Source organism: Berghia stephanieae, chromosome 1 (assembly GCF_034508935.2).
Source record: "Berghia stephanieae isolate SIO BIC M18660-M18661 chromosome 1, UCSD_Bste_1.3, whole genome shotgun sequence".
NCBI lineage: Eukaryota > Metazoa > Mollusca > Gastropoda > Nudibranchia > Aeolidiidae > Berghia > Berghia stephanieae.
In genome coordinates this window covers 21,966,863-21,991,862 of record NC_088360.1, presented here as the reverse complement: position 1 = coordinate 21,991,862, position 25,000 = coordinate 21,966,863, and the positions used below count along the sequence as shown (strand labels likewise).

Here is a 25,000-nt window from a genome sequence, read left to right as displayed (position 1 = left end):
CGCATTTCCAAGGATTTACCATGCTCAATGAATTTCACAATATTTAATTTAATTTATTCCTCCGGCACGCCATATCGACCATACATCCATTTCGTACTGTAGGTACCGATCGCTGTTTGGAGTCTTTTTGTATTAAAGCTCTTTACAATACCCGCCATTGCTTATAAGATAAGAATACATTCACACCTGAGTCAAGTGCCTTACACTCGGACTTAACGTCTGGATCACAATTTTCAACAATCACTGTCACTCATTCGGCCATTGACAAGGCTTGATTTTGTGACAAGAGACACCGTACCACTGAGCGACAGAACAAATAATCACCATCTGCGCCATCGTCGTCATCATCATCATCATTATCATCATCCTCATCACAGCCGTAACAGCCAGCAATACACAATCATCATCTTCGGGTCCGGTCTATCCGTGTGGGGGTGGGGGTGGAACCTGCTAAAGTATTTCATTTTTTAAACAGAAACACGATAATCATCATCATCATCGTCACCATTGTCGTCGGCATCGTTATCATCGTGTCCGGGCAATCCGTGTGTGTCTGGGTGTGGAACCTGCTAAATATTATTATTATCTACCTACCTAATAAAAACACACCATTCTTGTTCATTTATTTTTCAAATAATGAAATGAAAGGCACGACCTTTTCCCGCACACACAAGAGGCGATGACGACCAGTGACAAATTATGGGAGGTGGGGGCGGCCGACAACTTTTGGCGCGACATAAATATGAAATGTTAACCCTCTTCCGCACTAGGACAGGACTGTCCCGGGACAGTCCTGTCCCAAATCTGTAACATATAGAAGTTAGAGAGATCTTCCGCACCTATTGGGACGGGACAAAACAGTCCCGTTGTGTCCCAAGCCGTTGTGAAATGCTACAAAATCAACGAGACAGGACTGTCCCAGTCCCGTGTTCATATCGTTTGTGATAGTAGAAAAATATAGCAGACTTCCGCACTAGGACAAAAAAGTCCCAGACTTGGCGGCGCCGTGTCAAAATTGAAATGCCTGTCTTTGTTTTCTGCATCCCTACTACTACTACTCCTCCTCCTCCTCCTCCTCCTCCTCCTCCTCCTCTACTACTACTACTACTACTACTACTACTACTACTACTACTACTACTACTACTACTACTACTACTACTACTACTACTACTACTATTTCTATTGTTGCTTCTGCTGTGGCTAATGCCACTAATATATTAATACCTACATCCCTTATATTTTGTATTTATTTCCAATTCCATTGTATTTATTTTCCAACAATAGTCCACACTTTATTTTGGTTCACTTTCTATACTGCAGTACACAGTTCCTCCCCGCCTCCCCTCTTTTGACATAATTAAGTACGCACCTTTTATAAATTTCTATTGCTCTGTTTTAATTCGCGCTTCCTCACAAAGTAGCATACAATTTCCTGCCCATCAATGTTTTTGTTTATGCATCTTAACAACGCCACTACCACATTATCTCATTCGTCTGTAGTTTTTAATTCATCATGTGTTGTTGATGAAGGGGAAACCCGAAACGTCCATTTAATCTGTTTTCGTGTATTAAACTGAAGCTTACATTCAATTTCACAGTTATAATTTATTTATTTATTTCAATTCTGAATATAAAAAAGCAAGAACAATTCAAAAAATAATTCTATGTGATGAAACCACGTAAAGAAGGCATAGCAACATAAATATTTTCGGCAATTTAAAAACGTATGTTTATAAATATAATTTAAGAAGTGTCACACTTTGTGACACAGCAGTAACGTGTCTAAAACCGGTCGCACATCTATTCGGTAACTTGTGGGATCAATTATCTTTATCGTTATTTATTTCGGGAATTCTCAATGATTATAAGTTAGTCCTTCTGAGCCACTTGGACTCATTGTAAAACAAATTAAGTCCTTTAGAGCCTTGTAGCCAATGGTGCAGGAGTTATTCCGGTTTCAATAGCGTGAAGCGGACAATTAACGTATTTGTTTGAAAACCTTTGAACGGGACGCTAGTCTGTAGTCTATCGCAGATTACTATCCCAGCTTGACAGGTACCCTTTTACACCTGAATGGAGAGAGTGATTGGAGTAAATTTTCTTGCTCTAGAAAGTACAAGTTGGCTTCGGTCGGAATCGAACACAGAACCTCTGAGTCCAGAGTACAACGCGCTAACCATAGGCCATCTTGCCTCCTAAGCTTATAAATCCGGAACTTATCCATGTTTCTGTGGCGTTGGGCAGACAGATAACAGTTTAAAATTTAAAATAATAAAATTCATTTTTTCATCCCATAGGGGAAATTTTTCTCGAGGGTCTATTCCAAGGTAAGACTGGAATAACCCGGGCGTCAGCCGCAATGCAACGCCGCAAATTTAGCTAGAACAAGGTATAACCAGGCGTCAGCCGCAGTGCAGCGCCGCAAATTGAGCTAGGCGATGTGACTTAATCAACTGATGCCTTTCGGGTATGAAGCATGCTGACTTTCTACAGTAGAACATGAAAGTAACGTACTCGGAAATAGCGAGAACTCGGAAATAGCGAGTAAAATCTAAATCCCCGTTTTTTTCTCTTATTTGAGTCAATAAAATTAACATGAAAGTAGCGAGTATGAAAAAGAGGTCAACTCGGAAATAACGAGCATTTCCTGCCCCAGCCTAGGACTTCGAACGAAGTAAAGCAAAACAACAGACAAAGGTGATTTAAATATTTTTAGCCTAGCTTCTTTCCTTTTCTTATTTCTCGTTACGAGTAATATTACATAGTAGCCTAGTCTGTAGTAGTACATAGGAGGAGAAACAAATTTGGGTGGGGGTTGGGTGCGTGTGTTTGTGTGCGTGTGTGTGTATTGGGGGTGGGGGTCAATTATTCACTCAATGTGGTGCCACGCGACGCGCGAGGTAAGCACAGGCAGCCAACATGTCTACATGCCTCACTTAGCAGCATCGGTCAGCGACGAACGACAAGATCAGCGAGAGAAGGGAGCGTGGAACCATCATTTCAGTGGGTCAGTGATTGAGTGATGGCTTGATTACCTCATCAAACATGCCTAGTGCATACAAACACTCGCAAACCACACACACACACACACACACACACACACACACACACACACACACACACATGAAATCTTGATGGAAATGGAAGGGGTGGGTTTTAGGGGTGGATCAACTTCAACCCGTGGCCATCATTACGTAGTTAACGAAGGCCGTGTTCAACCCCACCCCCACCCCACTTTATCCACACACAGTCATTTGCGGTACACACGCACAAACACACATACACACACACACACACACACACACACACACACACACACACACATTGTCTTTCCATCTTTTTGTACGGCCGGGTGACCTTTTCTGGCAACTCGGGAATAGCGAGAACTCGGAAATAGCGAGTAATCAGGAGTGAACCCGTCGAACTCGCTATTTCCGAGTTCTACTGTATTATCCTCTTGAATGATGCTAGTCCGTCAAAGATTACTTTCATCAGCGAACTGGTACTCATTTGCACCTGGGTAAAATGAGGTGATTCCAAGAAAGTCATTTTAAGATAAGATCGGAGATCACCATAGAGTCTACGGAATTGACCCTTGAGCAATCTTTGGGTCATTAAAGGATGCACCCAATATTGTTTTCTCTTTCAATTTGTCTTTTTTTTTCCACGTGGTAAAGCACAGAAATATGCAACCTCTATTTCATCCATTACTAGTAGTAGTAGTAGTAGTAGTAGTAGTAGTAGTAGTAGTAGTAGTAGTAGTAGTAGTAGTAGTAGTCGTGGTAGTGGTAGTAGTAGTGGTAGTAGTAGTAGTAGTAGTAGTAGTAGTAGTCGTCGTCGTAGTCGTGGTAGTGGTAGTGGTAGTGGTAGTAGTAGTAGTAGTAGTAGTAGTAGTAGTAGTAGTAGTAGTAGTAGTAGTAGTAGTCGTAGTTGTGGTAGTGGTAGTGGTAGTTGTAGTAGTAGTAGTAGTAGTAGTAGTAGTAGTAGTAGTAGTAGTAGTAGTAGTCGTGGTATTGGTAGTGGTAGTAGTAGCAGTAGCAATAATATTACTTTTGCTATAAGAACATTTCATGATTATATAAATCTTATGTAAACAAATCCCATTGTCCAGTGTAAAAAATCATTGTCGTCATGTCGTATCTTATGTTGATTCATAAAATGTGAATTATTACAGTTGCAATTGCCTACAAAAAAACTTTTGAGTCTTGTAAAAAAAAAATAATAATGCATTCGCGCAGGTGTGTCCTGGGACAGTCCTGTCCTAGTGCGGAACCCCTTTTGAATAGAAGTTTTCTCCATTGGGACAGGACAAATTTGGACCGGGACAGTTTTGTCCTAGTGCGGAAGGAGGGTTAAGGTGACAGCGGGATGATGGTGGTGGGAGGGGGGGGGGGGGTGTCAACCCTTCACCATCAACAACTGTTTGATGGCGTGTGTGTGTGTGTGTGCGTTGTGTGTGTGTGTGTGTGTGTGTGTGTGTGTATGTGTGTGTGATGCGACGAACGATCATAATCAAGGCTGCCAGACAGCCAGATTTCTTCTTGCCCAAGTAGTCAAATAGACCCCAAATAGCCAAACACCACAAGCATTCTGACTCCCTTGAAAAACTCATTGGTTTTGATTAACAAAACAATCCACTACAGTTGGATAAACTTATCTTTTCATTTTTTTAAATAAAAGATTTTTTTTAAAAATGAATAATAATAGAAAAGCGTTTCTTAGTAACCAATTTTGAACTTGGCCATCTGGCAGCTCCCATCATAACCAGCTGCAGTCAAGCCAGCCACAGACATAAGAGAGGGAGGGGTATGTGAAGTTTCCTGTGGCAAACGAGATGCTCGTAATTTTTTTTCAAACGAATCACTGCTCGATGACGTCACTGACTCGAAACCCGCTCGAAACCCGCTCGATTTTAGAGGACTCGATCGAAAACCCGCTCGATTTGATCGTTTCAAACTCGACCCAGCACTACCCACACCCCCTCCCCCCCCCCCCCCCTCCTTGTCATCACTAACCTGACCATCACCCCCTCCAACCCCCGCCTCCTCCTTATCATTGAACTGACCCACACCCCTCCCCCTCTTCCTCAATAGATGTCATTACACAAAAGAATTTTTGAGTTGCTATTTTCCAGCACTCCCTTATTCATTTCATAGATAGTTTGAAGTTGACGTCACTCAGGTTTTTGTTATTGTTTTTTTTTTTTTTGTCATCCGCGTTTATGAGTAATCCTCACTAAACTGTACTAACCAGACTATAGATAGTTCAAAGTTGACGTCACTCAGGTCTTTGTTATTGTTTTTTGCCATCCGCGTTTATGAGTAATCCTCACTCAACTGTATTAACCAGACTATAAACGATCATGGCTACACAAAGTTTTGTGTGTTGGTCTGTTATACTCATATTCCTGGATGGCAATGCTGTAAGCTATTTGGCCAAGCGCATACTATCTATAGAATATATAGGTATATAGTGCGGCTATGTGGTCCAGTGGTATGACACTCCCTTTCGGATCGGAAGGTCCTGGGTTCGAGCCTCGCGCTCGGCGAATAGTTGAGTCCTTGGAAAAGGCTCTTTACTCACATTCTCTCATCGTACTCAGGTGTAAAATGAGTACCTGGTCGTTAACGGCGTTGTCTTTGTCCGAAAAATTATAATATCGCCAAACAGGCGTCATGTCCCGTCCTACATGTTAAATGTTGCTGTTGACCAGGGACCCCTTGTAAAGCGCTTTGAGCACGTTTAGTGGATATTGCGCTATATAAAAGCTCGATTTAAAAAAAATTAATTATGTAACATTCCATCCATGAGCGAGATCACAATATTATTCTACAATGGGGGTCCGCTGAACAGACATGATGTTATTCAAATAATAAGTAGACAGTGAAGTCTCAAATGACAAGCATACTTTCCCAATAGTCTGACGTCACGTCCGCCCAGCAACCAGCAGCTTGGTTCTAAGCACAGAAAATCGGTACTTTGTATTCATAGACCTGTAAATTCTCAGTCAATTAACTGAAATCAGTCAATTCGTCAAATTCAAATATTTTTTAAAAGGGAAGAAAGAAATGAATACAGAAAGTAGAAAGAATTCATGAATCGTCGTCGATTGACTGTAAAGTTAATTAGGAATGTTCCACAGCGCCACGCATAGCTCATGGGCCGTTTATATTAATGATGGATATATATTGGCAAGGCAAAGCGACGCTTTTTAGAATTGCCGTGTCTGAACACACCCCAGTGTATTTTCACACAGCCTTCGTGAAATTATTTTTTCACTTTCGAAACCTGTCGTAGCCAATTTTAACTGAGCCGCCGAGCGATAAATTTCACTGTTTCGCTTCGTCTAAGCCAAAATTGACCACATTTACTTGAAGGACAGGAAAAGTATGAGAAAGAAAAATTCGAAACATTGGAAGTTCGTTATGTAGACACCTTCAAATCGAAAGTTAAATGATTGCTACAAGCACATCTCGATTGCCTCATGTTGTAAACAAACTGGTTGACCATTTCTAAGTTTCTTCACTGATTGGGTACCTAATTATAAGGAACAATGGTAAGTAGCCTAATTAATTCCCGCGCAAATTAGTTTTCTGCCATTGCTTTGCTCAAGTGAGCTTGCTGTTTACCTTTCATTTTGATTCTTTGGATTTTACCGCTACGACGAATTAGACGAAGAAGAGTTTCAGTTTCAGTCAATTTTTATAGAGCTCATTTACAGGTCTATATTCATCTTCATGCTGGCTAGAACTCTTTCACATTTCATGTGATCAGAATGTATAAAAATCAAAACATGATCAGATTTATAATGTTTTTCTCCTCTGAATAAACTTTTATGCTCGTCGGGGTAGTATTTATTTCATAAGGACGATGGAGAAAATGGAGTCCGCAATTGTTCCGATAGTTTAGAACCATTTTCTTTGCGTCATTACGAGGGAAGTGATGTCACGACTGTTGAACCCATTGATCCACCGTACCCATAACCTTTACCCTTAATCAAACTACCATTCAAGGTTGGCTCCTCACGGTATACATATAAAAGTAAAGGCATCAAAAGTGACAATCTTGGACCGTAATCTACTGACAGTTGGCCAGAATGGGAAGGTAAGGAAATCTCGTCTTTTCTCGTGTATTTTGGTGTCTTTGTGTTTGTGTTTTGGAGTCTTTGTGTGCGCGCGCGCGTGTGTGTGTGTGTGTTTTCAAGAGATAAAAAGAAGAGAGAGAGATAGAGAGAGAGAGAGAGAGAGAGAGAGAGAGAGAGAGAGAGAGAGAGAGAATGAGTGTATTCATGGATCATAGCGTGTGAACATATTAATAAATGGATGTGTGTATGGCCATGGGCTGCTTCAACATGGTGATCACGACACGTATTGCACAACCCCTAATCATATAAATTTTGATAATGAAAACAACAACAACAATAATAATAATGATGATAATAATAATAATAATGATGATGATGATGATGATGATGATGATGATGATGATGATAAGAAGAAGAAGAAGAAGAATAAAATAACAACAATACTAATAATATAACACAATATTCATAACACCCATATCTTATGTCTAGTCATCAATTGTCCGGTCGTTTGATAAAGGGTATCTAAACGAAAAATGACCATACATTTCGATATTTAAAATAAACCAGAGTTGAAATATTGCGACATAATGTGAAATTATATTGATGAGCTGTATGGTCAATGAATTTAATGCTAAACTGGTCTGGGGTAACTCCTGTACTTACGTGCTCTGGAAAAAAACCAATTTTAAAATTTAGCCAGAAAACTCGTCCTTCAAATATCGATCGATTTAAATGACCCTCACGTATTGCTTCCAGCTCCAAGCCTTCATCTCATTAAAAAAATTCCCTTTATTCACCCTCATGGGGAAATTGTCTTTAGGGTCTATTCCAAGGGAAGACTGGAATAGCCCAGGCGTTAGCCAGAGAGCAGCGCCGCAAGTTGAGCTAAGGCGAGGTGACTTGCTCAAGGCCACACATTGCAGCGGCGGATGATTGAACTCAGTACCTTTCGGGTACGAAGTAAAGACCATACCACTGAGCCACACTATACGAGTTTTGATATCATCGTCTGCAGACGCTTCCCATTCTTGGATTCTTAGATTTCTCACCCATATAAACCTCAATTCCTGATTTGCCTCGAATCTATTTTGAAAACAATATCAAAGAGTGGACAGACCTGGATCTCAATAGCCAACTGGAAAAGGCCAGAGACCGTGACGAATGACTTAAGGACATGACTGGTCATAGCTGGTCATGGGATTGAATGAGTGAGTGAGTGGTATCATTTGGAAAAACACTCAGCTTTAATCTGTTAAGGATTTTCTTGATGTTCAATTTTGATCCTTCTATTTTACTGTGTTTTCCTGTAAGATTTGAGATGTTCACAGCCTTACTTGTTAAGCACTGATGTCTCCTGAAAATTTCATGGCTATCATCCAAACTGTTTTCATGCCTTACTTCTTTGCCTTCTCCGCTAGGAAAAGTTATTGAAATCAAAGCAATGCTGTCAGCCGGAATCAACTTAGTGTTTCTCTCGCTCCTCTCTCTCTCTCTCTCTCTCTCTCTCTCTCTCTCTCTCTCTCTCTCTCTCTCTCTATCTCCCTCTGTGTGTGTGTGTGTAAGAGAGAGTGAGAGAGAGAGCGAGAGAGAGTGTGTGTGTGTGAGAGAGAGAGAGAGAGAGAGAGAGAGAGAGCTTGTCGATACCCTCAAACATTTAAAAGTTAGTTAGGTATGAGAAATTTCCGTTTATCAAGTTTCAAGGAAACAACTGAAGAGATGATTGCCGCCAAGACGAGTTGTGGGTATTACAAGGTTACATCCTGCACGATTCGATTTCAAATGAAATATTTTGTGTCTTTAGAATTTCAAAACATCCGGATGCGACATTTAATCACTCAAGCATTTTCATGATGGTCTCTAAAAGGTCGTTAATCGAGAAACCATTGAGATAGAATTCGTTGCACAGCGCAAACATTTTGTTTTTCACTTCGAATAATTGTTCATTAATTTTATACATATTGCTTTCCATTTTCTATAGGTAGATATGATGGCGAGTACTGCCCTTACCAAATTTCACAGAGAGTTTTCTCCCAGACTATATGACATGGCAGTTTTGTACACTGGGTATGGATTTTAAATTTTCACTTCTTATGTTGAATTAGTAAATGTGAATTAAAGAACAAAAAAAACACCAAAAAACTTGAGCTTTTATATAGTTCAATATCCACTCTAGGTGCTCAAAGCGCTTTACAAGGGGTCACTGACCAACAGCAACACGTAACATGTAGAACGAAGCATGATGCCTCTAAGGCATATATATATTTATATATATATATATATATATATATATATATATATATATATATATATATATATATATATATATATATATATATATATATATATATATATATATATATATATACGCTGAGCGAGGCGAACCCAGGACCTTCCGTTTCCGAAGCGATTGTCATACCACAAGACCACATAGCGTTATGTTAACAACAAATGCTAAAATATAATGATAAAGCTTTCAATTCACCCTCTCCTTAGCCATTTTCAGGATATTCCCCAAAACTTCAAACCCAACTAACACAAAAATAGATTTCTTATCACTCAGACATAATAGCAGTAAGTTCTTGCCATACATAATTTCTTTAGCAAAACATGCTCTACAACACACACTGTTCATTTTCTTTAAATTTTATGGTGTACAAAAGAAATTTGAATAAGACAAATGTTGGTTGTATCGTAACGAATGTAACGATTTTCCTATAGTTGGTAAGGAGAGGGTTAAAGTCGATGAAAACTACACGTGGAACAGTTTACGTTGGAAACTAAGAGTTAAATAATTCATCTAAACAAACCTGTTATCTTAAGGTTTTTGAGTCACAAAAGTACGCTTCAACGAATAGCATAAATCCTTTTCTAGATGACTCACATTTGAATAATTTTCATTTACCAATTTGCAATCCAAGTTATTCTAAGTTTCCAGAATGAATCTTGCTCTCATTATTTATCAAATCGTAACTAGTTCTTAAATTTTACAAGTGTTTCCGCCGACTATTTTTATTAACGTAGCGAGGAAACCATTTGAAATACATACAGATTATCTCTTGTGGTGCCGATTATAACAAATCAACCTTTTTTTTATAGATTCCCGTTGTCATATGATCTAGATCATCCTTATGGCGATATGTGCGATGCTAGAACTGCTTTGACAGTTATAAGTCTTAAAACTGTATACGATGATGTCATAAAAACAGCTCATGAAATAGGTAAGTTTGAAACGTGGCCGAGTAAGAATTATCGTTTTTTGGTCTTTTGTAACAACAAGTGCTATCTGTCTTGTATAAATTTTTAGTGTCTTTATTCTTCTTCTAATGTCAAGTGCATAGAGAATAATTAGCTACGGCTCGTGGAGCATGTGAGATATAAAACTTGAGTGTGAGGGCGCTATAAAGAGTTAAACACAATAAATCAACGTCATTACAAAACGTAATTTGTCCAATACTGAAGAGAAATTACAGAATTACCAAGGAAATAGAGATTGTCACAAGACAATAATTATTTTTTAAATCAACATAAAACCGCTAATAAAGGTGAATCTTTTTCATCATCATCATCATTGCCTTTTTCACCCTGGGTCAGGGTATAGGCCACAGCAGCGGCGTGGCGTATTAACGGCGTATGGTGGTGCCATGATTAGAAGAAGAACAAAAAATCTAAAACAGTGAACACGGTTAAGAGGAGAAAGCACATGTTAAAAACTCTCTTTTTTGGAAGGGTGGGGGGAGGGTCGGGTTTCTACGAGTGGACAAAACTCACAAAAACAAATAATTCATGAAAACATCAAGCCACAACACTGAGATACAAGTCCCGTATGAAAAGGTCTTTGTAATTATTCTTTGTCCACCATTTAAAGGATTGGTTTTGGTCGATAATGCAATCAATATGTGATAAATGTAAATCAAAAGAAAAAAAAAACCTATGACAGAAATTACTTACTTTTAGTACTTGTAAAGAAAATCTGCACGGCGATGTTTCATCTCTGCAAATCTTTTTATAATGTGTTTATTGAAATTTGGAATGGCATCTATTTCAGCTTTGTGAGTTGACAGAATCATTAACGAATTTAACCGCTCTGTGTTTCATTGAATTTCGCAAGAAATTTTTCACTCTTTTAAGGGTGCTAAAACAACGTTCAGGAGGTTAAGAATTACGATGGAAGTGGTTAAGGTCCCTATAGCCTATAGATGTCCATGATTTGTCAGTGTTTGTTGTATCTGTAAAAAGTAGACAATAAAAACAAAAGAAACGTTTTTTTTCTAAACTAACTGTGAGCCATTCATGCCTGTCATACCATGTCACTGAAAAAGAGCGTTTTTGAGATTTCCACACCTGTGTTAATTCAAAATCAGTTGGTTGGTGAGGAACTAGTCTTTTTATTTCTAATTTGTCATCTAGTGTCAATCTCCCAAACGGTCGGTGAAGTAAAGAGTCAACTTGATTCATTGCAATTCATTGTTTAACAAAACAAAACTTGAAAGTATATCTCAAATAATTGAAATCAGTGGACTGCGATTAATGATTGCACAAATAAAAGGTAGATTCAGATCTTAAAGCATCACAAAGAAAAAATCACTCCACTAAGTACTTAAAAAATCTAAAAACACACCAAAATATAACTGTTGACAATCTTCGCTTTCTTTCTCTGACTCACACAAATACACACGCACAAACAAACACACACACACACAAATAAACACTCATACACACGTAACCATCAACTCGGCACTACAAGCAAGAAAAATGTTGGTAAATTCGTCAACAGTGCTTCGTTGCAAAGAATTACTTTATTCAATAATCGTGAAAAAGAGTTGGGGGGGGTGGGGGGGGGTGGTTGATATATCATATTTTTTAAGTTTTATGTTGTCTTTCTTTGCTGCTTACAAATTAACTTGACAATGATCAGTGTTTTTGACAGTTAATGTAATTTTTTGGATGGCCGAAGTTACCCTAATTTGGCGCATCCCCCCGTCCAACGGTGGAGCTCTCTGATCCTGGCACAAGTCGAGTGGTTTTCCGCTATTTGAAGATAGTATAATTCGACCCAGTTTCTCGCTCAATCAGCTGTAGCGATACTAATGGATAGAGCATTAACTGGAGCTTGGATTGCTTTGCACCACGGTGTTTGATTTAGTCACTACTTCGCGCAGTGATGTCACCAACACACGAGTCGGCGCAGTGCGTGATTCGGAATCTTGAATAGAGTGGAGACTAAAAAGGCAGTATGTTGTTGGCGAGTTGGCGAAAGACAGTGGAGTTAAAATTTCTCAGTTGTATTTTTAATTAAATTATGCTGTTAATGATTTTTAAAAGATTGGTATGGTGCCTGGCACCATTCGATCCAATGGCCCCACGCCACTGGGCCACAGACAAACAATTTCCATCCTTCTCTATCCTGAGCTAACTTTTATATCTCATTCCATGTCTTACCACTTCTCTGGATGTCAGCTTTTTAAATTTTTCCTTTCGGCTTTGTCTGTTGTCCTTCATAAATTCTGTCATTCCAGAAACTCTTCAGTCGCCCAAGCTAAAAAAAAGAATTTGGTTTGTCCGTCTGGGTTTCTGTAACCGTTTGAGTTTAACGGAAAGGGGTGTTAACCCTTTGCCAACCCCCAACCTGGAGGACCAGGTGACTCAAAGATGGGGGAATCACACACTATTAGTCGCCTTTTACGACGCGCTGGCTTGGCATTGGGCTATTCTTGACCCTCTAAGTTGAGGGTACCCGGGGGGGGGGGGGGGGGGGGGGGTTAAAACAGTTTGCCGGAGTGATAAAGAATTGTGGTAAAAAGAGTTTAACCCACATGTTGAAAAATTATCCCTTTATTATTATTATTATTATTATTATTATTATTATTATTATTATTATTATTATTATTATTATTATTATTATTATTATTATCATCATCATCATCATCATTATTTTGACGATGGCTAAGTCATTGCAGTATATTAATCCCACTTCAGCCATATGTGAATTAGTGTAGTGATAATGAGATGGCCATAATGAATCCGTGAAATCTAGCATTTATATATGACAAGTTATAAAAAACCATTTGCCTCTATTCTACCAAACAGGTCATCTTCTTGGAGCAGTACATGACCAACTTCCCAAAGCATGTGGTAAGGCTGCTGAAATAGGGATCATGGCTCGAGACATAACAAAGATTGGACATAACTTTCACAAGTTTTCATCGTGTTCTGTACAACATATAAAGTGGAATCTTAAGCATCACATACAGAGCACATGTATGGTCGATTGGGACATCTATGGTAATTAGAGAATATCTAATTTAGGCCACCACATATCATGTTGTTCTTGCTAAAGAAACAAAACACCAAATTTAAGGATTTTAACATTTCTCAGCACTTTCTATTATACACTTTTTTCAATTTCCTAGCAACCATCCCTCCTCAATATCCACCCCTACCAGGGAGACGAAGGACAAAATACCAAATACGGAACATTTCGGGCTCAAACCCCTTCTTCAGCCAACAACAACAAAAAAACAATAAAGACATAAAAATTCATTACTAAATTCCACCAGATTGACGACAGAGAAATTTTGTAGGCCCTCTCTGTTGAAGATACATTTTGGAAACTAAACAAAAAGAAAAAGCTTTCGATATATAACTAAGGAGTTCCGAATTGTACGGAATTTAAAACAACGCGTACAATTTGGTGCGCAAAAAAAAATTGGAAATCGCTGGTAGAATAGAAATAGGCGTAAAATGTATCCACTACAACCAAGCAAAAAAATAGAAAAGGTGAAAATGATAATCCAAAAGCATGAGGAATGTATCTACTGCATTCCTAAAGAAATGGATCGAATTGACGATAGCGCCTTAACTTTTGATGGATGGAAAAACGATTTGGCGTACTGATGAAAAAAAAACATATTCTAAAACAGGTTTGACATATTGTTAAGCATAAGGTAGGCCACCGCCTCCCCATTCACAACTGATGACAATAATAATAATATGTCTTTATTGTCCTCAAAATAGTGGCAATTTGTCATTTGGTTACACAGTTATAACGACAATATATTGACATATACACACACACACACATATGCACACTAGTAACATCGTAGTCATCGTACAACATCGGCATCACCAACATCATTATCATCATCATCATCATTACCATCATCATCATCATCATCATCATCATCATCATCATCATCATCACAACAGCCTTCCTATTATTTCCGTTACAATCTTTCATTCATGTCCTCCCTTCCCCCCACCCTCTCTCTCTCTCTCTCTCTCTCTCTCTCTCTCTCTCTCTCTCTCTCTCTCTTTCTTTCTCTCTCTCTATCTATCTATCTATATATCTATCTATCTCTATCTCTCTTTATCTATCTATCTATCTATCTATCTATCTATCTATCTATCTATCTATCTATCTATCTCTATCTCTATATCTCTCTCCCTATCGCTCCCTTTCTTTCCTTCTTATCTATCTTCTCTGTATATGTGACGAATAACTATCGATACTGTGAGTTTGTCCAAAATGCTCAAAACACCCGCCAGCAGGACACATCGCACCAATACACAAAACCACATGCAATCCCAAACGCCCAAAGTCCGCCCACTAGAATTCTGTGAGTACTATTCATAAAAAGCGACCGGTCATAAACAACTATAAGAAGCCTAGTTACTTCAATTTTGTTTATCCCATATGCAACTAATAATAATAATAATAATAATAATAATAATAATAATAATAATAATACTTTATTGCATCCCAAAAAGGAAATTTTTTGTACAGACGTGTTATAATTTACACATAAGATAAAAATACAATGGAAATAGGATGTATATATATAAAAAAAGGAGCAGCTCTATAACCAGAGCTGCGCTTTATAATATGAATAATTTCAACACTGTAAAATAGTTAAAACTGTCACTATAAATTGAAAATTGAAAATATTGCAAAACAAATAAATTAATAAATTAATATTTATATTTTTAAAAAGTAAAAATGAGAAATAATTATATAAAATGATTATTGCTTGTTGTTATAAAGCCTAATACTGGACGGCAGAAAAGATTTTCGGTGTCTCTCTGTTTTCGTTGAAATAGAGAAAGGGCGACCACTTCTTTCTGACATAATAATTGATGGTCTTAGTGGATGATACTGGTCATTTAATATTTTAGTTATTTTATTTATACAACATTTCTCGTATAAAAGATCTACATCGTCAACATCATTTATATAGCGTTTAATGGATTTTTTAATATTTGAATTTATTTTGTTCCTTTCCACTGCTAAGCAATTGCCTCCCCAAGCTGTTATACAAATGACAAAACACTTTCGATTACTGCTCTATAAAATAATGTGCAGAGGGTTTTATCTATTCTAAACTGAGAGAGTTTCGATAAAAATATTGTACGTCTGCACATCTTATGCCTAATTATTTTCAAGTGTTCATCCCACTTGAGCCTGTCATCAATCGTTACACCAAGGTATTTGTAGTGAGGAACTCGCTGGACGAATTGGTCCTTTAATTTTAAGAAATTTTAGGCAAAGTTTAATTAATACAGGTCATTATTTTTTACTTGCGCTAAAACCCATCCAGATAGCAATTAGAAAATATCAACAACTACAGAAAACTAAATACAGAAGACTTGAACTGCCATTTTTCTGAGACACCACAAGTCATGAGTTAAAGACCTTTGTCTGCACAACATACAAAGGCATTGTCTTCATGGAAACGGCGTCATAATTTCAAATTGATATCAAATTTAGTTTGAAAAGAATTATCTATCATCAAATAAAAAACAAAATATTGAAAAGTAAATAAATTAGTTGCGCAAATTAATGAAGAAACACGATGGACCAGTTTTGTTTTGCAATGTAAAGTAAAGGAAGAGGAACGGGTAACCAACCATTTCTGTTTTGATTCACACCTTCCTCTAGAACGCATCTCCTGTCGTTCCCGGGTTTTTTTTCTGAGTTTAGATTCCATCCTTTACGAAGTGGTCAAAATTGTCATAAAAAGAACAGTAAAATTATGTAACGTTCAATCAATCACTAGAATTGGATTCTTCTGCTGACACGACAGGCTTGGAAACCAAATAAATGAGTTCACCTAGCTGTGTGACAATGCACAAAAATGTACTATAACACTGATGGTGGAAAAAATCACCCCCTAACCCCAGTCACTAATAGTTATCTTTCGTTATACTCGCCCATCTTATCCAAGAATATTAAAGAAATAAACGAATGACTAGCCATAGTGCGGCAATGTGGTCTAGTGGTATGATACTTGCTTTCGGATCGGAAGGTCCTGGGTTCGAGCCTCGCTCGACACATAATTAAGTCCTTGGAAAAGGCTCTTAACTCATATTATCTCACCGTACTCAGGTGTAAAATGAGTACCTGACCGTTAACAGTGTTGTCTCTGTCCGATAAAATTGTAATATCGTCTAACAGGCTTCATGTCACGTCGTACATGTTAAGTGTTGCTGTTGGTCATGTACCCTTTGTAAAGCGCTTTGAGCACGTTTAGTGGATATTGCTCTATATAAAAGATCAACTCGTATATTTCGTCATCATCTTGTGTCGTGCTTGGTGGCATTTGCCGTCGTGGATCTCCATCCACTCATCCTTTTTTCCGTTGTTCTCATGGCGTTGCTGTTTCTTTTCGTTCCCAGCCTGTCTGTCAGGGAATCCATCATTTTGGTTTTCTGTCTTCCAGGGCAATTCTCTCCTGTTAACTTCTCGGTTATACTCAGATTTTCCAGTCCCTCTCTTCTCATCACATGACCTAAGAGTTTTGCCTGCCATTCACGTAATGTGTCAACTGCTTTTCTTTTACACCCAGCCTCTTTCAGAACAGATTGTAGATTGTACAATCTGCAGAACAAAGCTTTTGAAGGTACTCAATTCATTTCTCGAAAAAGATTATACCCGACTAATAAGATCACTGCTGGCAAACACAACACTTACGTTTACATCTGATGCGGAAACAGTTTCACTATTAACATCGTTGGGAACTCCACAAGGAGACAGTCTGAGCCCAATCCTTTTTGCCGTATATTTGGAAGCAGCACAAAAAGAATCAAGACAAAAACTGCCGATTCCTCAAATCCTTACCCGCGAACTGATTTACGCAGACGATGTTGATGTTACATTTGATATAGCAGACCTGGCGAAACAGCACATACCAATAATATCAAATACATTGGAATCTAAAGGTAAACGAATCCAAAACAGAAATAACAGTGGTTAACAAGAAACAAGCGGAATGGAAAAGTGTAAGAAAACTCGGAAACTTGATTAATGAGAATGAAGACATCAAACGGAGAAAAATGCTAGCTTCATTCAGAGAAATTCACAAGGTTTGGAACAGGACGATAATCATTAACGAAAATAAAAGAATACGTCTTTATGAAGCGCAGGTGATGCCAATCGTTATGTACAATTGTGTGTGGTACGTGGGGTCTTACAAAAAGAATTTTGACTCCCTGGACTCATCGCAAACATTTTAGACGAGTTATTGGGGTACATTGGCCAGACAAAATCAGTAATCAGGATGTATATATGGCAGATGCAGAGTACAAACAGTCAGTATGCGAAAACAAAGATGGATACTGTTCGGACACGTGCTGGATAATAGAAACCGACTGCAAACTCGAAGTGACGCACACATTCACGCATGCGTCCATAGAGAATGCTCAGCCATATTAATTCTTTCGGAACGTCCTCGTTTCTTTTTTTATCTGTCCACGGAATAAACGTGAGCTTCTATATAGAGCAATATCCACTTAATGTGCTCAAAGCGCTTTATTCAAGAGGTGCCTGACCAACAGCAATCAATATTTAACATGTAGAATGAGACATTGCGTTTGTTAGGTGATATTACATTTTTTCCGACAGAGACAACGCTGTAAATGGCCAGGTACTCATTCTAATTTTAAAGATTAAATCACAATATTTTTTATAGTTCAAAACTTAGAAAATGATTATTATTAGTAGTATATAAGGGAGGAAACCTTTCAAATTTTTGTGACATCGTCGCTTATTCAAATGGAAAAAAATCTCAGTATTTTATGAGAAATAAAGGCTATAACAAAATTCATCTGTTTTGATCAATTTATCACTGTATTGTAGAAATTAACAATGATCAAGACCGACGTGCATTTATTTGCAAATATGTACACATAGATCGAGACGAATTTTTTAAGTATAATCAAATCAGCTTTGATATGTACGGCTAAAAGGGCGCGGAGTGATGGCAAATTAGAGGCCAAGGTCGAGTTTTGAACTCATGATAATGCCTTAGCAGATATTCTAAATAACCATTGAAATCAACGGGCAATAGTTAATTAAAATAATTAGGAAAGGCTTGCGAGCTACTTGTAAATTTATCTGTAAAAATAGTTTTATAATTTTTAGATTTGCCAGTAATTCTGTGCTCGATGATACCATATAAACAGTGGCAGTGTAGGGATCAATTCTGATCCCAACCCTATTTATTTAAAGAAATAGATGATTGTAAAAGTTAGGTGAAGCAGATAGCAACGTATGATAAAAAAGTGTAAAATGGTGTGATTTATGCACTAACATACAGACAAACTAGAAATAAAAGTGTGAAATAGTGTAATTTATGCAATAACATACAGACAAACTAAAAACAAAAGTGTGAAATGGTGTAAATCATGTAACAACATACAAACAAACTAGAAACAAAGGTGTGAAATGGTGCGAATCATGCAACAACATACATACAAACTAGGAACTAAAGCTCAAGAACAAATATTTGCACACAAAAAATTGGGCCACTCCTGCATTTTTCACAGACTTTTGTTGGCGTCATAAATATCTGAATTATTTTTGTCTTTGTTTGTAACAAGCTCCCCGATACGGATCGTTGATTGGTGGAGGAGATGAGACCTGCAAGCGTGTTTATGGCGCTGCTTCTCGTGTTGGGAGAAAATTATATAATGCTGATTACAGCAATGTGTGTCACTACCTGAAGTGTATTACAGCTACGGGAACTGTTGCTGGCACAACCTTTGCACCTCAGGGTATGAATTGTGGAAAGGTAAGATAATAAAATAAACATTACAATTTATGTAGCGCCAATATCCGCCAATCGTATTCAATAGCGCTTGATAAGAAATAGGCGATATGAGAATTTTAAGAAAATTAAATGTTAAATTCTAAAAACTTATGGGAAAATTCATTCTGAAATATCCTATCTTTAGTCTAAACTTAAAACAACTAATAGTATGAGCGCTTCTGGTAAAAACCGAGAGAGAGAGAGAGAGAGAGAGAGTTCCAGATTGACAGTGCCCCTAATTATAAAGGCACGTTCTGAGAATTTTGTTTTGGATATTTTTTTTTTCTAAACAGCTATGTTATGCTGTGAGGAGCGGAGATCCAGATATCAATGACACCAGCTTTGTGGTGCTAAACCATAACTACTTTTGACAATCATACAGGCCATCTTGAACTCAACTCTCCTCTCCACAGATATAAATGTAGCTCTCTCAAAACAGCGGTAATGTTATCTTTAATTTTTGTCCCAGTTATAAATCAAGAAGCTTTGTTTTGAAGTTTTTGAATTTTCGTCAAAGTTGATTTGGGGAGACCAAAGAAATAAAGAATTGTGGTTATCAATTCTTCCAGGTAAAGGTGCATGCACTACCAGTCTCGTACATTTTTATCCACGAGGTTTATAATTATAATAATACATTTTATATCATATTTAACGATTGGTGTAATTTTACAACATGATCGTTCATCGGTATTTGTCGAAGAAGAATCCTAGATTTCTCAGTTTTTTAAATTGTGAATGATAGTTGACAAGCAGAGGACAAACAATACAAGTTGAATGTTTCAAATATTTAGGCTTCAATGTAACATCCAATGGAAAATCAGATTGTGAAATAAAGAAAAGAATAGGTATGGCGAAGAATGCATTCAACCAGCTGCATACAATTATGAAAAACAGGAATATTAACATGAAAACAAAAATCAAAGTCCTGGATTGCTATGTACTGTCTGTGCTGCTATATGGTTGTGAGAGACTGTCACAAAGTGCGCACGTAAACCGTATGCTTATGTAGCGCAGTTTGCAACCTTGTTTATGTGTGCTATATTCAAGCTACGACACCGATCAATAACCAAACACAATACGTTGATAAAGGTTTTGAAGCTAAATGAAGATATGTTTTATTACAATATAACAAAGATATTATGAGATATGAAGATGAAATGATAGATGTAATAAGTATGAAATCAAATAGATGGATGACAAATTGATGGAGATGTGTAATGATGAATATGATATGAAAGCGATATGAAAATATATAATTAAATCAATTAATTATCAATACTTTACCAAACCGCTACCACATCAGACAATCTCACAGATAGGTTGCAACCATCAAAGTCATACAGGCAACTAATAATTAACTAGCTAACTAAACACAATCCAGACGTGTGGAAGAAAGTGAAAAGAGTGTTCTTGATATTCAACAAAAACCGTAAGGTTGTTCTAATATTGTTAATTAGTCTCTTCTTGAAATTGTTCTGGTTTCACAGTATTCATAAACAGATCAATTGTTTCTCAATGTTCTGATATTAAAATAAGCAAATGGTTCTTCACAGGTAACTTATAATACAGGCAAATGTTCAGTTTCTATTAGTGTCAAGCTATGAGCGTATAGCCTAAAGTTGGCTTGTTAAAGCCCAGCCTCCAACGGCTCATTCACTTTAAAGAAAGAAAATGATTTTGTTATAATATGATAATCATACGAATATAACTCTATCTATATTCGAACTCACTCAATATGTTTACTTTAAATGAGTAAATATTATTTTACTTTAACAAATCAATTTATTAATGTTGATTAATATTGCTTTACTTTGTAGATATGAAATAATAATGCTTTATAGCAAGAAAAGCTTATTTTCTTTACAACAAGAATATATTATACAATTAATTTAATTATCTGATTAATTAATTGAGAATCAAAATTTAAAGTGATATTATGATATTGATATCAAAACACAATCATAATTGTAATCACAACATATTATTCAAAATCTCACCAGAGCCGAACAGATTATTGAAATCACAAATTAAGTCTACACAAGACTTTAATCAAACTCTACACAAGAGTTATAACACAACTTGATTCAGCTCAAACTTTGAGCACCACAAAGTCTACACAAGACTTAAATCACACTCTACACAAGAGTTAACACAAAACGTGTTTCAGCTCGAACTTTGAGCACTACAAAGTCTACACAAGACTTTAATCCAACTCTACACAAGAGTTAAACAAATGAGCCTAAAAGACTCCGCTGTGGTTATCGCTTAGAGACTATGAGCCTAAAAGACTCCGCTGTCTGGTCTCTTTTGAGACAATGAGCCTAAAAGACTCCGCTGAGTGGTCTGAAGAAACTGCTCAAAACTCTGGCATTTATTGGCAAAAATCAAGCAAACGAAGCAAAATTCTACCCACACAAACGGATGTTAGTCATATCCGTAAACATCTGAAATTCCTTAAAACTCCCCCAGATTCCATAATCATGGACAACAACAACCCGTCCTGATACCGGACATCCTCATATCAAGGATAAATAAATTCGTCAGCCCCATAGTTACGAGATATCAATCAAGCCATACTATAACAAAGTCACTCCCGTAGAATACAGGGATCCTACTTTGCTTATAAGTTTACGGCGAAAACAAGATTGATGCCTTTCTCACAATAACACCCACACTACGTAGTTTAATTCAAACTTCCGGGCCATAGGTGCATGATCTGATACGACCTGTATCAACAAAAGAAGGGTTGTTCCGGAGGGATTACAATAACAACAACAACTAATACTACGACGACGTACATCCTGTCGTAAACTGACGCCTACACGGAAGCATTTCGTTACAGAGACCATGGTTAAAAGACTGGAGGCAGCGGAAATGTGGTTTTACAGAAGAATGATGAGGATGTCATGGGTGGAAAGGAAAAGAAATGAAGACATTTTAGAAATGGCAAACAGAAAAAGATCACTGATAACAAAAATCATCAAACGCCAAATGGAATTTTTAGGACACATTATCCGCCACCCTGGTTTGGAAGTACTCGCCTTGACTGGAAAGATGAATGGAAAAAGAATAAGAGGAAGACAAAGAATAACTTATTTGAAAGGGATAAGAACTTGGGCAGATGAAGCTGAGAAAGGTGGCGTTGCTTTAATAGAATTAGCAAGAGATAGATCAGCTTGGCGGAAGATGACCTCCGACGTCTGCTTCAGATGGAACTACATGATGATGATGATGAATGATAGTTGATCCGACCCCGATGTCATTGACAAATACTTCAGCTTGTTTCTTATGTATAACAATTAGTTCATGTTTTTCATCGTTTAATTTGACCTTATTAAAAGCCATCAACTGCCAAAAATCGAATATCAAGAATCTAGTTTTCAATTTTTGTCTTCGATGACATTGGATTTTTTTGTTGACACAGACATACAACTAATTGCGTTTCGTCAACATCAAGGTGAAACTCTAAACCATGATTTCTAATGATATCTGAAAACCGAGACGTGCCGAATGTGAATAGAGTTGGCCCCAGAACTGACCCTTGAGGTACCCGTTTACGATAGAGTGTCACTTGCAGCTTGTGGTGGAGTGCGACAAACTACTTTATGATATTTAACCACTAACATATTCCAAAACCTGCAATATCTGTAGTAATCCGTCAGATACAGTATCCTACGTTCTAAATGGAGGTACAATCGATCATTCTCGATCAATCCAGTCCCTGACAGTATTTTTATATAAAAACGACAGTACTCAAGTTTTTGAAGACATTTTTATCAGACCAAGATTTTTAATACAGTGACAAATCATCATATAATAGTAATAGTAATTGACCGGACATTTTAAAATGAATACAGCTCAAATTGTAAAGATTTCTGTCTCATTTGGTGCTTTTATAATAAGTCCTTTTAAACCAAATTTGAAAAGTACTATCATTTTTGCATGGAAATGACTGACCTCGCGGGGTTTTTTTTTCACAAAATATATCAAAATTTTACAAAGATAATGATGAATTTTGCAGAAGAAAAAAATCAAAGTTTGCAAAAAAAAATTCTTTTTTTCTAAATATGTTGTATCTCACCTAACAACTAACTACAAACTACATGCAACCCATGTAATAAAATATCCCCGCGGAATTACGCAATTTCAAACTCAAAATTATGCAAAAGTATAGGACAAAAAATGGCAAATTTTGCCAGAAATTATGCTGACATGAAAATAGGCACAAAGGTTGGAAAACAAAATTAAAATAAATATTGCTGTCAATAAAATTGTTTTAATAAAGAAAAATCAAAGCTTTCAGGATTGCCTGGCTCAAACATCTCCTTCGGTCACTTCAAATCTCATTGTACAAAGAAAAACTCCTTTCAACATCGGCAGAGCTGATCGTTGAAAACATATAACGGAGTGCACAAGCTGTGAGGGAAGGTACAGTTTGCTGGCAAGAATCCCAAAAAAGCTGCAAGTTTAGGTCTTGTGTTGGACTGTTCCTAAGGGCGAGTGGTCCTAGTTCTTTGGTGTAACGTGAAATTTTATCTTCTAGCAAAAATAATTATTAAAAAAAGAATTTTAAAAATTGTCATGAATTTGCAAAACGTGCTGATGTTCCGGTTGCAATGCAAATCAGAAAAATTCCCCTAATTTTACAAGCTGTGCAAAAAACCTCGAGGCCAGAAATGAATGCTCTTAGATATAGGACCGAGGTTATAGTTCTTTCTGTGGGCGGCCTTGGCTATGTCCATAGAAGATTTGTGAATGACTTAAACTTAAAGATTCTGGTCATTAACTGCAAAGTAGCAAAAGTCCTTTCAAAATATATCAGCAACAGTGTCACCATGGGTTTTTACAAAGTTTGGAGGCAAAGAAGTAAAATTCATCATCATAACTAGCACTACAGAATTATAAATATTCGAGGGTGGGTTGAAAAGTTTTGCATTTTACGTAATAACTCCCACAGTTTAGGAATAGTTTAAATAATACACCGAATTGCTTACTGTTTTTTTTTTTGGACATAGTGACCGTCACAACCAACACAGAGCTGCCAATGCAGCACCATTTGACGTATCCCGTCAGCAAAACGCTTATATCCTGTTTCTATACTCCAAGATCAGAGAGCATCTTTCACGCCATTGTGGCTCTCAGAGTGGTCTCCCCTTTGACACACTCTTTCCATTAAGTGAATCAGAAGTCTCTAGGTGCTTGGTAGGGACTCTAGGATGGATGTGGCAACGTGGAGAAAACCATGTTCCTCACTGCTGGTTGAATTCCCTGACTCTGGGCTCAAGCGTTAATGTTTTGTTTTGTTTTTTTTAATTGAGCTTTTTATATAGTGCAATATACACTAAATGCGTTCAAAGCGCTTTACAAGGGATCCTTAACCAATAGCAACACGTAACACGTAGAACTAAACATGATGCCTGTTAGGCGATATTACAATTTTTTTCTGACAGAGACAACACTGTCAACGGCCAGGTACTCATTTTACACCTGAGTACGGTGAGAGAATGTGAGTAAAGAGCCTTCCCCAAAGACTCAACTATGTGCCGAACTAGGCTCAAACCCAGGACCTACCGATCCTAAATCAAGTGTCATACCACTGGACCACATAGCCCCACTATCGTATTATCCTGGGGTCGGACTCTTTTCAGTCGGGCATTCACATTTTCCAAGAGGGAAAAACATCCTTGTCCAAAATTCGATTTAAACAGTGGCGTGGGGCCATTGGATCGAATGGTGCCAGGCACCGTACCAATCTTTTAAAAATCATTAACAGCATAATTTAATTTAAAATAAAACAAATTTTAACTCCACTGTCTTTCGCCAACTGGCCAAT

At 37.4% G+C, this 25,000-nt stretch overlaps 1 protein-coding gene across 6 annotated transcripts in view; it reads left to right on the top strand.

Moving 5' to 3' along the window:
• LOC144970399 (uncharacterized) overlaps window positions 1–25,000 on the top strand; it is a 57,140-nt gene that overhangs the window by 28,163 nt on the left and 3,977 nt on the right. For all 6 annotated transcript variants that reach the window (XM_078909997.1, XM_078910014.1, XM_078910005.1 and 3 more), the window contains exons 3-7: window positions 7,014–7,104; window positions 9,063–9,148; window positions 10,181–10,302; window positions 13,172–13,366; window positions 18,959–19,149. In XM_078909997.1, the coding sequence (XP_078766123.1) occupies window positions 7,014–7,104; window positions 9,063–9,148; window positions 10,181–10,302; window positions 13,172–13,366; window positions 18,959–19,149 (685 nt within the window). The remainder of the gene's footprint in view (window positions 1–7,013; window positions 7,105–9,062; window positions 9,149–10,180; window positions 10,303–13,171; window positions 13,367–18,958; window positions 19,150–25,000) is intronic.